This window comes from Vulpes lagopus, chromosome 3, assembly GCF_018345385.1.
Source record: "Vulpes lagopus strain Blue_001 chromosome 3, ASM1834538v1, whole genome shotgun sequence".
In the NCBI taxonomy this organism is placed as follows: Eukaryota; Metazoa; Chordata; class Mammalia; order Carnivora; family Canidae; genus Vulpes; species Vulpes lagopus.
The window spans coordinates 61,424,521-61,438,679 of record NC_054826.1 but is presented as its reverse complement, the minus strand read 5'-3'; the positions used below and the strand labels follow the sequence as shown (position 1 = coordinate 61,438,679).

General features: G+C 43.7%; 1 protein-coding gene across 20 annotated transcripts in view; it reads right to left on the bottom strand.

Moving 5' to 3' along the window:
• KCNMA1 (potassium calcium-activated channel subfamily M alpha 1) overlaps positions 1-14,159 on the bottom strand; it is a 718,693-nt gene that overhangs the window by 145,490 nt on the left and 559,044 nt on the right. For 10 of the 20 annotated variants that reach the window (XM_041748736.1, XM_041748737.1, XM_041748740.1 and 7 more), the window contains exons 16-17: positions 5,187-5,255; positions 2,753-2,764 (exon numbers count right to left, since the gene is read on the bottom strand). In XM_041748736.1, the coding sequence (XP_041604670.1) occupies positions 2,753-2,764; positions 5,187-5,255 (81 nt within the window). The remainder of the gene's footprint in view (positions 1-2,752; positions 2,765-5,186; positions 5,256-14,159) is intronic. The other 10 variants (XM_041748738.1, XM_041748739.1, XM_041748742.1 and 7 more) reach the window with 1 other exon arrangement.

The following is a 14,159-nucleotide window of genomic DNA, read 5'->3' as shown; positions in this document are numbered from 1 at the left end:
AATAGGCACTTTTCAACTATTGGTGGAAGGAACGAAAAATATAAATCAATGGTCTCAGTTCCAAAAGTGTTCCTCTCCCTCTCCAGTGAGGAGAAAGGTAGACACAGCTGTTATTTCAAAGATTGAGCCAAGTTCTTAACAATCAGGCCTACCAAAGGAGGGACCTCACCTTTTCTAGGGGGTTGGCACATGAGTTAACCATCTCCTGGATGCACTAAGTACAAAAATGTAAATACACAAATATATAAACAGCTAGCCACTTGGGGAGTAGCAGCAATTGATTTCAATATTGAAAGTACCACTCAGAGTTGAAACACAAGAACCTAGAACTGGCTAGCAGGGCTCAGTTCAACAGAGAAACGTCCCAGACGGGTTCCTCCGGAAGGGGAGCTCCAGGCCTCAAGGTACAATGCATTTCATTGTGTATGTCACGCTGAATTTGAGTCAGGTTGGAGATTTGGGGCTTGATGGGGCAAAATGATTTATTCTTTTTCTCCGCCACTTATGCATAACAACTAGGAAACATCTACTTATTCCTTCTTCCATCATCATAAACTTAATTTGTTTGCTGGTTTTGGAGACAACCAATGATGAATAGTTCAGCTGAACCATATTTTTTAAAGGAATCTTGTATCTATTATGGGTAAATTAACAGGTGTGTATTTCTTCTCCCACCCCCCTCAGTTTTTGGTAGGTGTAATGTACCATTCCCCGAACAATGACAAAATTATCAGTCACATGAGAATATAATTTGTACTTGAGAACATGATAATTATATCTGTGTCTAGCAAGCTAATGGGACTTCATTAACTAAAGCAAGGGAATTAGAACCATCTAAAACTTCAGTTCACGCCTTGCCCAGATGAATCACACCACTGGGAAGTGGCCTCTTTGAGCACCCATGGTCATATATGATTGCTATCAGGTGGAACTTGGTTTCAGCCAATTGTTTACCCTTTCGGGAGTACAACTGCCCTGCAGTTGATGGGCTGGATTAGGGCACAGCCTACAGGAGCCCCAAATCTCAAATATTATTGTCTTTCTGGAACTTTTTATTTTTTCTGGGCTTTCAATTATATGCTGCTGGAGTCCCACACAACTAGACACACACACTTTTGCTTATAGAATCTATGTAGGAGACACAGTGTGTATTCCATGCTTCAATATATTTGAGCCCAGTTCACTCACACAGAGACAGCATAGTAAAGATTGCTCCCAGTTGGTCAGACTCAAATGCCTGCGACTGTGGTACGCCAATGATATGGGCAAGGAATTATTGGGCCTGAACCCATCACAATGATTTTAGAAATGGCATTTAAAAATATATTTTGCACATAAGGAAAACAGCAGCCATAAGGGATGGAGAAGAAATAGTTCATTTGGAAAGGAAAACAGTGGCTATTTGGCTCTGGGAGCAAGCCATGTTACTTTGTGGTACACTTTAGGACAAGTCATGCTATGTCACAACATGCCTCCACCACAAGATAAAAGGACTCAAAGGCCAAAAGCCAACAGCAGAGGTGCAACCACTGTGGACCTTTGAAAATGCAAAGTGTTGCAGTAACTTCTTGCAGTTGGATCATATCAATAATACCAAACTGACAGGAAGCCACCTCTATTGTCACACATCTACTCCAAAAATCACAGAGGAATCTGACTTTGGAAAGAGTTCCAGACAAATACCCCCACCACACACACACATACACACACACACAATTACAAACATGAACAAGTGACAGTGATTCCAACCACGGAGAGAAACAACTCTTGAGAAGATGAACACAAAGGCATCTCAATAGTATGTTTTCAACAATACTGTTTTAGAGAACACATTATTGAAAAACTACACTGGAAATATTAACCAAAAAAGTTAAAAGAAAATGCTATCAATGAGGATTTGGTCATGCTTCATGCAACAGAGAACAGCAGCATAACAGGGTGATGTCACATGGTGAAAGCTGAGATACTTCACATTAAGAAATATGCCCAAACACACTGGGGAAAAACATAAAGCCATGAGTTCATCTCAATAAACGGTACTCATTCACTAAATCAGATGTAATAATCTGGCAATTAGGTAGCAGTGTTCTAAGTCTGTACCAAGTATTGCCCGGGAAATAAATGATCATCAGCAAAATATTATCATCAAAATAAGTGTAAGGGAAAGAAAGTTGAATGTTAGTTGAGCTTGGTCTCTGTTTTGTGGATAAAAGGACACGAATCCTGCTCTACAAACTGGAAAGCAGACACAAGGAGGAGGAAGTTACTGGGAATGTGGATGTGGTATGCAGACAAATGGCACCACAGAGTCCGGTGGACACCAAGACACGTCAGGACAGGACAGAAACAGACACCAGGGGCTAGAGAGAAGCGTCCTCCTTCTCAACATTGTTGGCACTTGCTCCCATCATTGGTGCCATAACTGAAAACAGGGACTTCACCTGTTGGTTTTTTAGGTCTCCTGCAAAGAAGTTAGTGCGTCATCCAAAAGAATCAACAAACTGAACAAGAAAAGCAATCTGCTACTTTTCAATGTTTATGTGTTCTAGTTGGAGAGGGGTTTAATTATAAATATACATATATATATATTTACATATATATATATATACTAGACAAGGGAACGAGATTATATGTATGTGTATACATATATATAATCTCTATCTTCCTGAATTCTTGGCAAATGGTTAGTCCTGTGGTTAGCAGTGAAGATAGCGGGTGGGGGTTGGGAGGAAGGTTAACGAAGAGCGCATACCGCTTTCGGCTTCTGCAAAACGACAAGAAAAGAATTTAAAATCAAACAATTTGATAATAAATTGACTGACACCAGAGGGAAAGAAGGAACAAAACCTTTGTTTCAAATTATTTGAAGGATGCATGTGAAAACAAGGTTTTTCAGCAGAGCATGGAAACAGCGTCATGGGGTCAAACAACAGAGGAGGTAGTTCAACACAGGCTGGGGGGCAAAGGGGTGGGGGGAGAGGCTGGGTTCTTCTAATTTTAACACCCAGCCACTTAGAAAATGGGAGAGGAAAGGAAATGGGAAATTCTTCAATGAAGAAAAAAAAAACCAAAATTCTTAGCTCAGGAAGGGTCAAAAGTTCGATTCTTTTTAACATGGATATTGTGTTGGAGAAGTTAAGTGTTTTCTCAGAGGCACGATCCACATTCCCTCCCACACACCTTTTTCCACAAGAACCAATGTGTTCCACACTGAGACCAAGCCACATGAGAGGATTAAGTTGGCAAAGGCACACAGAAAGCCAAAAACAAAGCCAAACAAGTTCTTTTCACTCTTTTCTGAAAGAAAAAAAAAAAAACCTAAAAATCTGTATCTATAAATATGGCTTTGTTGAAAACATCTCAGCTTTGTGAGTTAATTGGAGGGTCCATCAAAGAAAAGACTTTGTCTTCAGGGAAAGCTCTTAGTTATTTTTCTTAGAATAGTGACAGCAGATTCACACTGAACCATTACCAGACTTTTTCTCTCCCTCCTTGTGACCAAAGGTGGCAGGTGGGAGATGACTGGTCAAGGTTCAGGGGGCAGACTCCTGCCATGAAATTATACAGGAATGGTCAAGAGACGCTATTCAGCGTTAGCGCCGCCTACACCATCACACTTTTTTGAGAGATGCACCGAAGTGATAAAGAGAGAAGACTGAATTACACAGATTTACTGACGTGGCAACATGAAGAATGTCATTTGCAGAAACCCAGGACACATGTTTCCCCCTCCACAGGCACAGGTGACTACTAGCCACCATGTGGGAAAGCGGCAATCCCAGGAACACCGACTCTGTCTGTGGAACAGCAAATAGCCAGGGCTCTGGCTCCCCCTTCTTTGCACATGATATTCTTCAGTTTGCCATCACAAAAAGGAAAACTATATCTATACATAATTACTAACTGCTATGGCCACGCTTTACATGTAGCTACCAAATCTACCATTTTTAGTTCCTCTTGGTTGATTTGGATTTTCCAAATAGCTTAGCCTTTGATCAGATTGACTTTGTGAAAGCAATCTGATCTGGTGGTTAAGGTAACAGGGAACATTGGATTGACTTGCTGACAATCCAGTGTTTTTTGGTTTTGGTTTGTTTTGTTTGCTTTTTGTTTTGCTTTTTGTCAGAGACGCTGACTGTATGTTTGGAAGTCTGGCTTTATGGCATTAATTACCCAGAGAGAGCGTCCATTTGGAAGCCCAGCTTTATTGAGTTATTCATCTAGATAATGAAAACTCCTTAGATGGTGATAGTGAGCACCTTCTAGTCCTGCCCTGCACTTGATGTATTAAGGCACATGTTGGAGGGTATCTGTCCTCTACACTTGGGCGGTCACGGGAAGACTTACTTCCTATTACTAGGAATACACCCAGATGTCATCCTAGAGGACGAAAGCCCACGCATTTCTCCATAAGCTCTTTCTTCCAAAACCCATTGATAAAAATTGGGGCGAAAAAAAATCATCTCTATTTTATCGGTAATGCGTATGGTCCTTCATCAACAAACTCCTGGGTTAATGGGATGCTTCCTTCGTCCGGCGAGAACTCATGTATCGACTGGGCTGTTATCTATTTCAACCAGACCCCGTCCCTCCTCAGTCTGATGTGCACATAATTAAGTGCAAAATAAATAAATAAAGAGGGCTCCTGCCTCTGAGCCCTGCTCTCCTGGCTAATTTACATGAAGCTGACATTGTGCCACCTGGATTTCGGTTGCACCGGGAAAAGCACATATGGTACACAATAGGCTGCTTGTAATTTGGCCATCAAGAGGGCCGGTGCATCCCGTCATGGCCCTGCCCTATCCTTGCTGTGGAGGGGGCCAGAATCCACCTGCTTCAAGCTCACGGCAGTAAACAGGGTTTTGAGGACGGGGCCTGTCCCTGGTTTTGTGCAGAGAGGGTGAAAAGCCTAAATTGGCACAATCAGACCTCCGGATGCCTCATCGCCCTCCTTTGGAGACACACTTTCTGAATGTCCAACGGGGCTTGGGATGCCAGGGGTCTGCAGCGGAGGTGGCCGCATCTGGCTGGGCATGCCCTGAGATGTGCCGAGGCTCAGAGGCGCATCTACCAGGGGCCCGAGCATGTTAATCACGTGGAGGACAGAAGCAGGTGGGCCGAGCTCCCTGAGAGCACGCTCATTGCCTCGCAGGTGTCAGCAGGCCACTGGGTGGTGGCACGCTTACCGGCTCTCTCGGTTGGCGGACTTGTACTCAATGGCTATCATTAGGAGCTTGAGCTTCACGAAACATAGCCTGCAACGAGATGGAGAAACCTCCCCGTCAGTGCTTGTGGATGACCGGAGCCACACAGCAAACACCACTATGACCTCTCTATCACCCGATGCATTCATTATCCCAGGGACCCTTAGCCCACAGTCGCTGGGCCGAAGGGAGGGGGTAGGGGCGACACCTCCCCATCTTCCCCATTAAACCTGATTTCTCGTAAGCGATAAGGCACTGAATGTTCAAAGTGCAAATTGCACTCGGGTCTGGATGTCTAGACACAGACCCCAAGCAGGGATTTGTGCCTGGGGATTTAGGCTGGGCCAGATTCATTAGTTACTCGGTCGGGTAGTAAAATGTTAACTGCAGGGGGAGGGAGGTATTTGGAGCAGCTGGACCTGTTATTTGGATTCCATTTTGGTCTTTTGTACAAATGGCTCATATTGTTGTTCTGAGCAGACCCCTGTGCGCTCGGAATGATGGTAATAATCCTTAGCCTCCATGTAACTGCCCAGCACATGACTGTGGCACCATCACTTCTGGCCCCATCCAGGCGGCCTCACCTCATCTGCCCGGTGCCCTCGCCTGCAGCCCAGGCTGCTCTGAGGCTGGCTTGTTCCAGCCTCCGTGCCTTCCCTGATGTGATTCCTATCCCAAATGCCTTCTCTTTTCCCAACCTTCCCTCCCAAGTGCCCGTCAAATCCAGCCTTTGTGCAGCTTTTCTGCCTCCACTGCCACCCTCTGGTTTTCTGTTCCCAAAACACCACTCCCAACCCCTGCCTGCAGCACCTTGTCTGCAACAGCCTCCTTCAGTCTTTAATCAACTGCATACTGGCTGTGGTTGCTCTCTATTGCATTCTGTGTCTGAACTTTAGCTCCTCAACCAGCGTGACTTCTTTAACAGTTTGGGACTTATTTGGAATTCCCCATAGTGCTGTACAGGGAACCACCGGCACACAGAAATTCAGTAAATGCATGATTTCCACTTACTGGTGTTCTAAGAAAAGAAAAGGTCCAACAAGGCGTTTATGCATAAAGATGTTCAAGATAGTGAACTTTATAAAGAGTAAAAAAAAAATGGCAACCCAAATGTCCAATAATAAAGCAATGGTTCAGTAAAGTATGGTACAATATGTTTTAGCATTCAACATGACTCTGAGGAGTATTTCAAGATATAAGATTAACAAATAATGTTATATAGATACAAACATGTGAATAACATGATACACTTGGGTGAAAATATATATTTATATACTCATAGAAATGAACACACACAGAAGAATTACATAGATTATATATTACAAGTTTCCATAATGAGCATATGTTTTAAGGACTTTTTGGATATTAAGACACTAGCTGATGGATAGGTTGAGGAGTGAGTAGGTTATCGAGCTGCAACACTATAAAGAGGAAGATGCACTGGGTCACAAGTCGGGGCCATTCCTGGTGCTCTCATTTGATCCCCTCAAAGTCTCTGAGACAGAAAGATGGCCTCAGTTATTCTTTTATTGATATCTCTATGTTACTAAGGTGATGAACCTAGGCTCAGAAAGCCCATGTCCCCAGCTAGGACCTGGTAGGATATACATCTTTAACTCAGGGAGGTCTATTTTGTACTGGGACAGATAGATAATAAGCAAATATGCAAGTGAATAAATAATAAATTTCCAGATGAGGAAAAGTGCTATGCAGAAAACAAAACAACCCAAGAGGACAAAGAGTAACTGGGAAGGCCCATAAATACGGGAAAACAAACTGATGGTTGCCAGAGGGGAGGGGGTGGGGGGAGGAGAAAAATGAGTAAAGGGGAGTGGGAGGTCTGGGCTTCTAGTTATGGGCTGAATGAGTCTGGGAACGAAAGGCACAGCATAGCATGAATAGACATGCTATTGTAATAGCAACATATGGAGGCAGATGGAAGCTCCCCCTGGGGTGCACACAGCATAACATATATAATCATCAAATCACTATGTGTGCACCTGAAACTAACATTGGGTGTCAGCTATACTCCCATAAAAAACCAAAAATCCCAAACTGACCAAACAAAAGAGAGTAATTGGGAAGATGCGTTATCTGCAATGGTCCAGGAGGACCATTCTGAGAAAGGAAAGCTAGAGCACAGGAGGTGAGGGGAAGAGGCAAGCAATGAGAGGATCTGGAGAAAAATTCTTCCAGGGAGTGGAAGAAGTAAGTGCAAGGGTCCTGAGGCAGGAAGGAACTCAGGGTGTCTGAAGATCAGCAACAAAGGCAACTAGACTGCAGCCAAGTGAGCAAAGTCACATGTGACAGTAATTAGCTCAAGGGAGCTGGGCAGGAGCATATTTGTGAAGACCACTGGTCATGGCAGCAAGTCTGCCAATCTGCCGTTTATTCTAAGTGAAATGGGAGGCTTTGGGGTGGTTGCATATAGAAAAGCAGTGAGGTTGGTGAGGGCCTCATGCTCTCTAGCGGAAGTAAGACCAATTGCTCACTCTTACATATGAGGTCATGGTCTCCCGTGTTGCTTTCAACAGACAGTCAGATTTCAAAGGACCACTTCATCTCGGCGTATTTGGGCTCTCCTGGTGATTTGCAGGTTTGCTGATTCCTGCCAGCAGACCCTAATGACCTGGGCTTTGTGCTGATTATGCAGTTTGCTGAAACACCAACCCAAGTATCCAACTACAGCTGGAAAAATGCTCTTCTTAATTTATGTCCCATAGAGCACTGCTAACACACACCCTTTATGGGGCTGTTACTCCTGGAGCTTAAATTGTTTAAAATATCATATGGCTTATACAATATTTGTTGAACCAAATTACTAGATTAGGTAACTACTTTCTAATGTAAATAGCAACTAAATGCCAAAATCTCAAGGAGAAGGCCGATCTTAATTTAGCACAGATCATGAAGAGGCCAGTAGGCTGATATCCCCATGAGTGATTGGCCACTCTGATTTGGGACTCTGTGGTTCATGGGATCACAGATCTTCTTCTTTTTTTTTTTTTTTTTAAGATTTTATTTACTTATTGTGTGAGAGACACACACAGAGAGAAGCAGAGACATAGGCAGAAGGAGAAGCAGACTCCATGCAGGGAGCCTGATGTGGGACTTAATCCCTGGACCCTGAGCCAAAGGCAGACACTCAACTGCTGTGCCACCCAGGCGTCCCGGGATAACCTATCTTAATTGCTCTAATGACCTGATCCTGTTGGTAGAAGCAGGAAATAGTCCATAGTAATGGTGAGTTACATCTTTCTAGGTACTATGACACCATTTACCAACTAGATATAAAAAGAGAGGAGCTCTCTAAGGCAGGAAAGCCAATAAAATCTACACAGCCTTGTGCACATTTCTTAACCTAGCAGGGTGGACCAGGAGATCTTTGAGTCTTCTTTCATAACTTCCAAATCCATATCTAAGATGACTACACTGCTTTATAGAAGCCTTTTCTAAGGAAGCTCTTTGATCCAAAGCCAGCCTTTACTCTCTGGCCAGAGGGGCAGAGAGGAGGAGGACAGGGTGATATCAACAAAGTGATGATATGCAAACAGCGCCACAACCATGGATTATCAGATTCGGGCCCTCCAAGACTTGTTGGGCCTGCCCTCCTCATAAAGATGACAAACTGAGGTCCAAAGAGGTACAATTTGCTCAAGATCAAATGGCCTTTAGGAAGAAAGGCCAAAAAAAAAAGGAAGAAAGGCCAAAAGTGGAAATCAAATCTCAATGCAGTGTGCTGCAAAAATGCTTCTTATAACAGCAAAGCCATCAAAGTGGTGGCCAGAAGCCCAGCATGGAACATTGATCAGGACAACGTTTTTAAAACCCAGAATTAGATACTAACAGGTGATTTTGTAAAAAAAAAAAACAAAACAAAAAACTAGCCTTTCAGCTTTCCTTGATAAATCATAAATGGCCACAATGGAGCCACATTCTGCATGGCTAAAAGGGACTGGAGCTTTGAAGCACTTACCCCTCTGGTAGGGACATGTGCTCCCCAATATGCTATAGACCCCAGCACTCCCTAACTATCCTGCCTCCTCATTCTTCACTCTTTGTGGCTCACTCCTGCCCCCTAGAGGCACCTAAGTTTTTAATTTCTGCTGTAACAAGTATCTTCTGTGCCCACCAAATTCAAATCTTGAACTATGTCCCTTCCTCTTAAAAATCACAGTTTTTTTGTTAGATCCTGGCACAGACAGTTAGCCAATGTCCAGACTGCTGGGTTTAAGGCCTCAGCAGAGGTACCAGGAGGTAAGAATAGACCAAGGCAAGGGAACAGAGGTGCCAGTGAGTGGTGTGCTGTGATAATCACTCGTTTACTTGTCTCCCTGCCCTCTGATTGAGCTTCTTTGGTGCAAGACACGTGCTTTGCCTCCCTGGCATTTTGCAAAGTGCAAGGAGTAAGCATTCAATACACGCTGATTAAGTAAATATATGAATGAATGGAAAGCAAAATCTCATGAGTTGCTGGAAGCACACGTAAGAGATACAGTAGTAAACTAGGAAAATTGAAGTAGAGAAGGCTTGGGAGTTGGGTATAAAATCATGAAACAAGATGCCTCTTAACTTGTTCACAAGAAGCAGAGAGATTGGAAAAGAAGGGTGTCGAAATAAATAATACCAGTGACACGCTTTGGGAATCTAACGTTTGCCTCGAATCAATATGCCAAAATGCAAATGTAATTTTAAGATACAGACAGCAGTTTGTCCTTGGGAGTCTCCACAGCTCCTGGTACAAGGGGTTCCCTCCCCGGAACATGTCTTCAGACTACTTAGAATGGATATCTTGAGCTTAAATATGTATTTGTATCATCAACACTATTGTTTTTGGTAAAGCAAAATAGGCTTTGCTCATCCAGTTCTTAGGGTCCCTTGTAGGGCTTTACTCAGTGTCTCCGCATATATAGGACTAGGGTAGGATAGGAAAGGGGCTTAGGGGGAGAGAGGGTGTAAGAAAGAAGCAAGAAAGCCTTCACAATGTGATAAACCTTTAGCAGGAATTTAATTCTTGGTTTCTAAAATAAAATGTCCCAATATGTCCAAAGCAGGAAGTTGTTGCTGGTTGTGAAAATAATTACAGAGGAATAGAAATGACTTTTTTCCAGAAAAAAAAATGCCACTTGTCACAAAAAGGTCTTAAACCAGCAATCTGCAATAAAACTGTTGTAATAACAAGTTAGATTGCTTTCTTGATAATTATTAAGTAGAGGTCTACCAAATTTGACAATGACATTATATAATGCCTTTTTTTTTTTACTGCTAGCATCATCTGTTAACTACAGTAGTTTCAACCCAGATGTTCCTGAACAAAGGCTCTTAAGAATTAGAGTCCAACTGTTTCTACCTACCCAGAGGGACATAAATTGTTCTTGCCATTAAATCAGCCCCCTTGACTACAAAGATTGCTTGCTGATGTGAATTAAGCAGAGAAACCCCTCGCAGAGCCTGCACCTTCACATGTGCTCAAGAAGGGTAAGTGAAGATGTGGTTTGGGGTTGTTGAAGATGAGTCACCCAGGAGTGAGAGGATGAGGAGAGAGGGGGCAGCCTGCATTGTGCCCTCCAAACCCAGTTCCTCCTCCAAGTGAGAGGCCCCTCTTCTGTTATCCAGAGGGACCCTGGCAATGTCAGGCCGATGCATGCAATCAGAATAGATGCAGATGTAAATACCATGCATTGGGAAACCAGATCTTTAGGATCTAGGGGCTAGAATGGAAAAGATTCACATTTAGGAGCTTTGATTTAAAATGATAGGCTCTTGAAATGGAAACATCCAGTTAAAGGAAATTTGAAACAGCAGGATTTATAAGACTCAGGAGCAAGAAAAAGGAAGTGATTTAAAATGTTCATGGAGATGTTGTTCAGATTTCATTTCCCAATAGCTTTGATAGAGGTAGAGTGGGGAAGGCTTCAGAACACCCTCAAACACACACACACCCACACCGCACACTCACAGTATCTCCACTAGCACACCTAACACACTTGAATTTAGAAATAATTACATTCTCTGATATGAACAATTAGTATTTGCCCAAAATATGAATAAATGCATTTTAGAAATCTTTGCTATTATTATTAGTCAGAAACAAAATGTAAACTCTGTGTTTGTTACTTGTAGCTAACGTGTGGCTAACATCAAGTCAAGCCCCTAGCATCCCATTTCCAACTGGGCTGCCTCCTCGACCCTCCTGCAGAGAATTTTAGATGTGCCACTGCCTCTGTAGCCCTTGGTTAAAAGTTTAAATAGATTTTAGGGTCATTTGTTTATTCACTAAGATGTAAAAAGATTACCGGTCATCTCTGGGTCCCTGTGGTAGAAATAATCATAAATATTGCATTCCTATCTGTGTTCATACATTGTCTTTTTTAAAAAAAAAAAAAAAAAAAGAAGAAAGATTTTATTTATTCATTCATGAGAGAGGTAGAGACCCAGGCAGAGGGAAAATCAGACTCCCTGCGGGGAGCCTGATGTGGGACTCGATCCCAGGAATCCAAGATCATATCCTGGGCCGAAGGCAGATGCTCAACAGCTGGGCCACCCAGGCGTCCCCATATACATTGTCTTAATTATAATAACCCCCCTCAAGTAACTAGAGGAATAGGGCCAGTTCTTTGAGGAAAATATTTTTTAACGGTGAGACGAGTCCCTCCACAGATGGTCATAAAATGCTCATTCCGGCAGCCCGGCTAGGTAAACCCATCACATGACTATCAGGTTTGCCAGCTTCTCTCTGTTCCATGTTCACATTCAGAAGTCTTTCTCTAAAATCTAATGACTCTGTAGAACTCAAGTTAAACTAGCTGTAGTTTCCAGTCTCTGTACGGGAGACTTGGGTCTTTCCAGGCTGTCTTAGATTTTCCTCAAGGGGCTTCACTGGAAAGATCTGTCCATGCAAAACAACACAGCATGAGAGCATGATTTTCTTCTTGTATCGGGGCCTTGAATGCAGGAGGATGAGGGGATGGAAAATCCCCCTCCAATCCCCACACTGTCTTAAGCACAGAAGCATCCATGCTTGCACCTGGGCTGAGGGGAGAGCCCCTGCCCTTTAGCACAGCAAAGATCTGATCAGAGTTCCCCAAGTTACCCAGGCATTAAATACTCCACATGGAACCTGAATTTTAACTGCTCCATCAGCTGCAGGGGGGACAGAGAGAGAAACACAGTGTTTTAAATACATCTTTTGTCCTAATCCCCTCTGAGCTATAAAGCCTGATACAATTAAGCTCTTATATTTGCAAGTGATGAATGGCTGACTAATAGCCTCAGGGTGAAACTCAGGCCCTGGAAGGTGCTGTTCTGGCCACAACCCAACCTCTGAACTTGTGGGTTTCCCTATGCTCCTCCTTCCTCACCTCTCACCTCTCACCTCACTTCCTTATCTGGAGGCAGAGGGAGGGGTGAAGCCTCTCCTTTACTAGTTCTTAGGATCAAAACACTCGCTGTTTCCTCCCTGAAAATATCACATGGTGAAAAGGACTCTGATTCGTCTCCTCCTCCCATCTAAAGGAGAAATCCAGTTGCTCTCCTTGGAAAATCTCAGAGACCTGGGCGTGGAGAGAGGGTCCGCGTGGCTCCTGACTGCCTACCACTTAGAATTCCCTCTTCCCTCTTTACTCCCTCTCTGATCCAGTCTCTTTACAAGGCACAGCTCAAATGTCATCTCTTCCAGGAAGCCTCTCCTGGTCATCCCAGCCTACAGGGAGCTCTCTCCCCCTGTAACTCTCAGCTGCTATCCTCTAGGATGTGCACTCATCAAACACTTATCCATCAAACACTCATCCACCATGCACTTATGGGTGTTTGGCTTTCCCTGAGGATGGATATTATTTTCCTTAGCCAGACTGCAAACTCTCTGAAGGCAGCTGCTGTAGGGAAACAGAATTCTTTATTTGTCATTATAAGTATTGTTATTAACCTTCTAACATGCATATACTTGATTAGACCTCATTGCAGTTTCCTCTAGAGAGCCTGGCACCACGGTACAAATATCCTAAGCTTATTAGATATCAAGTTGATTGGCTGCTGACTGATGCAGGGCTCTTCTAAAGGGTAAGAGTAAATATAGCCTGGAAATGCCACAATGGGTCCCTTTCTTTCCTGTAGCTTACATTGCATTGGATGGGACAGGACTGATGGTGGGAAAAGGAGAAGAGAAAAGGATGTTAGCTAGTATTGAGAGATAAGTAATATTTCTATCTCAAGTCCAAAGCCAGGCAGCTGGTCACTATCAAAGGAAGGAGGCAGGCAAAAATCAAGTATCTTGTCTCTGATGACATATTCACCAAGCGGCTGACCTAGGGGTTTGAGCCTGGGCCTTTGCAATACCACAGGTCACACTGTGTGACATCATGCAGCGTCCTACTATGAAAACTGCAAAAACAAGACCCTTTAGTGGCAACATGACCTCATACCACAGCTCCTCGCTTCCTGCAGGCCTGCCATTAGCCTTTCATACCCTCCATAGTCACTTGCCTCCCTGCAGAAGGTGAGGAGTGGGAGGCGAAGGGAGCAGGTGGTTTTCTAGTATTGAGAGAACAATGAATGTCACGTTCTCTTTCAGATCCCAAAGCTCCTTTGCCTCGATCTTACTGTCACACAAATCCAGGGGTGAGCCAGCTATGCAAAATGAAGGGGGGATGCTCAGAAGTTGCTGGCTCTTAAAAGGAACATGCTAAGGGCATCCTGGGGCAGGTCCAGGACATACCACCATGGTAGCCCACAAAGCCATGTGACATCTTCCAGGGTTGCATCCTGAATGGTACCTGTTTTCCCCTGTGCTTCTCGGTACTTAGCACTGATCTGTTCTCTCCAGCCTCAAGTTGCTTTCAGCATCACAGGGCTCAATACCTAATGCCTTTTATATGGTATTAGGCAGGAAAGGGGGCAGAGCAGTCAGTGGTTTGCCTGCTATCGTGATGTGTAGACTCATCCTACCTCCCCAGAGAC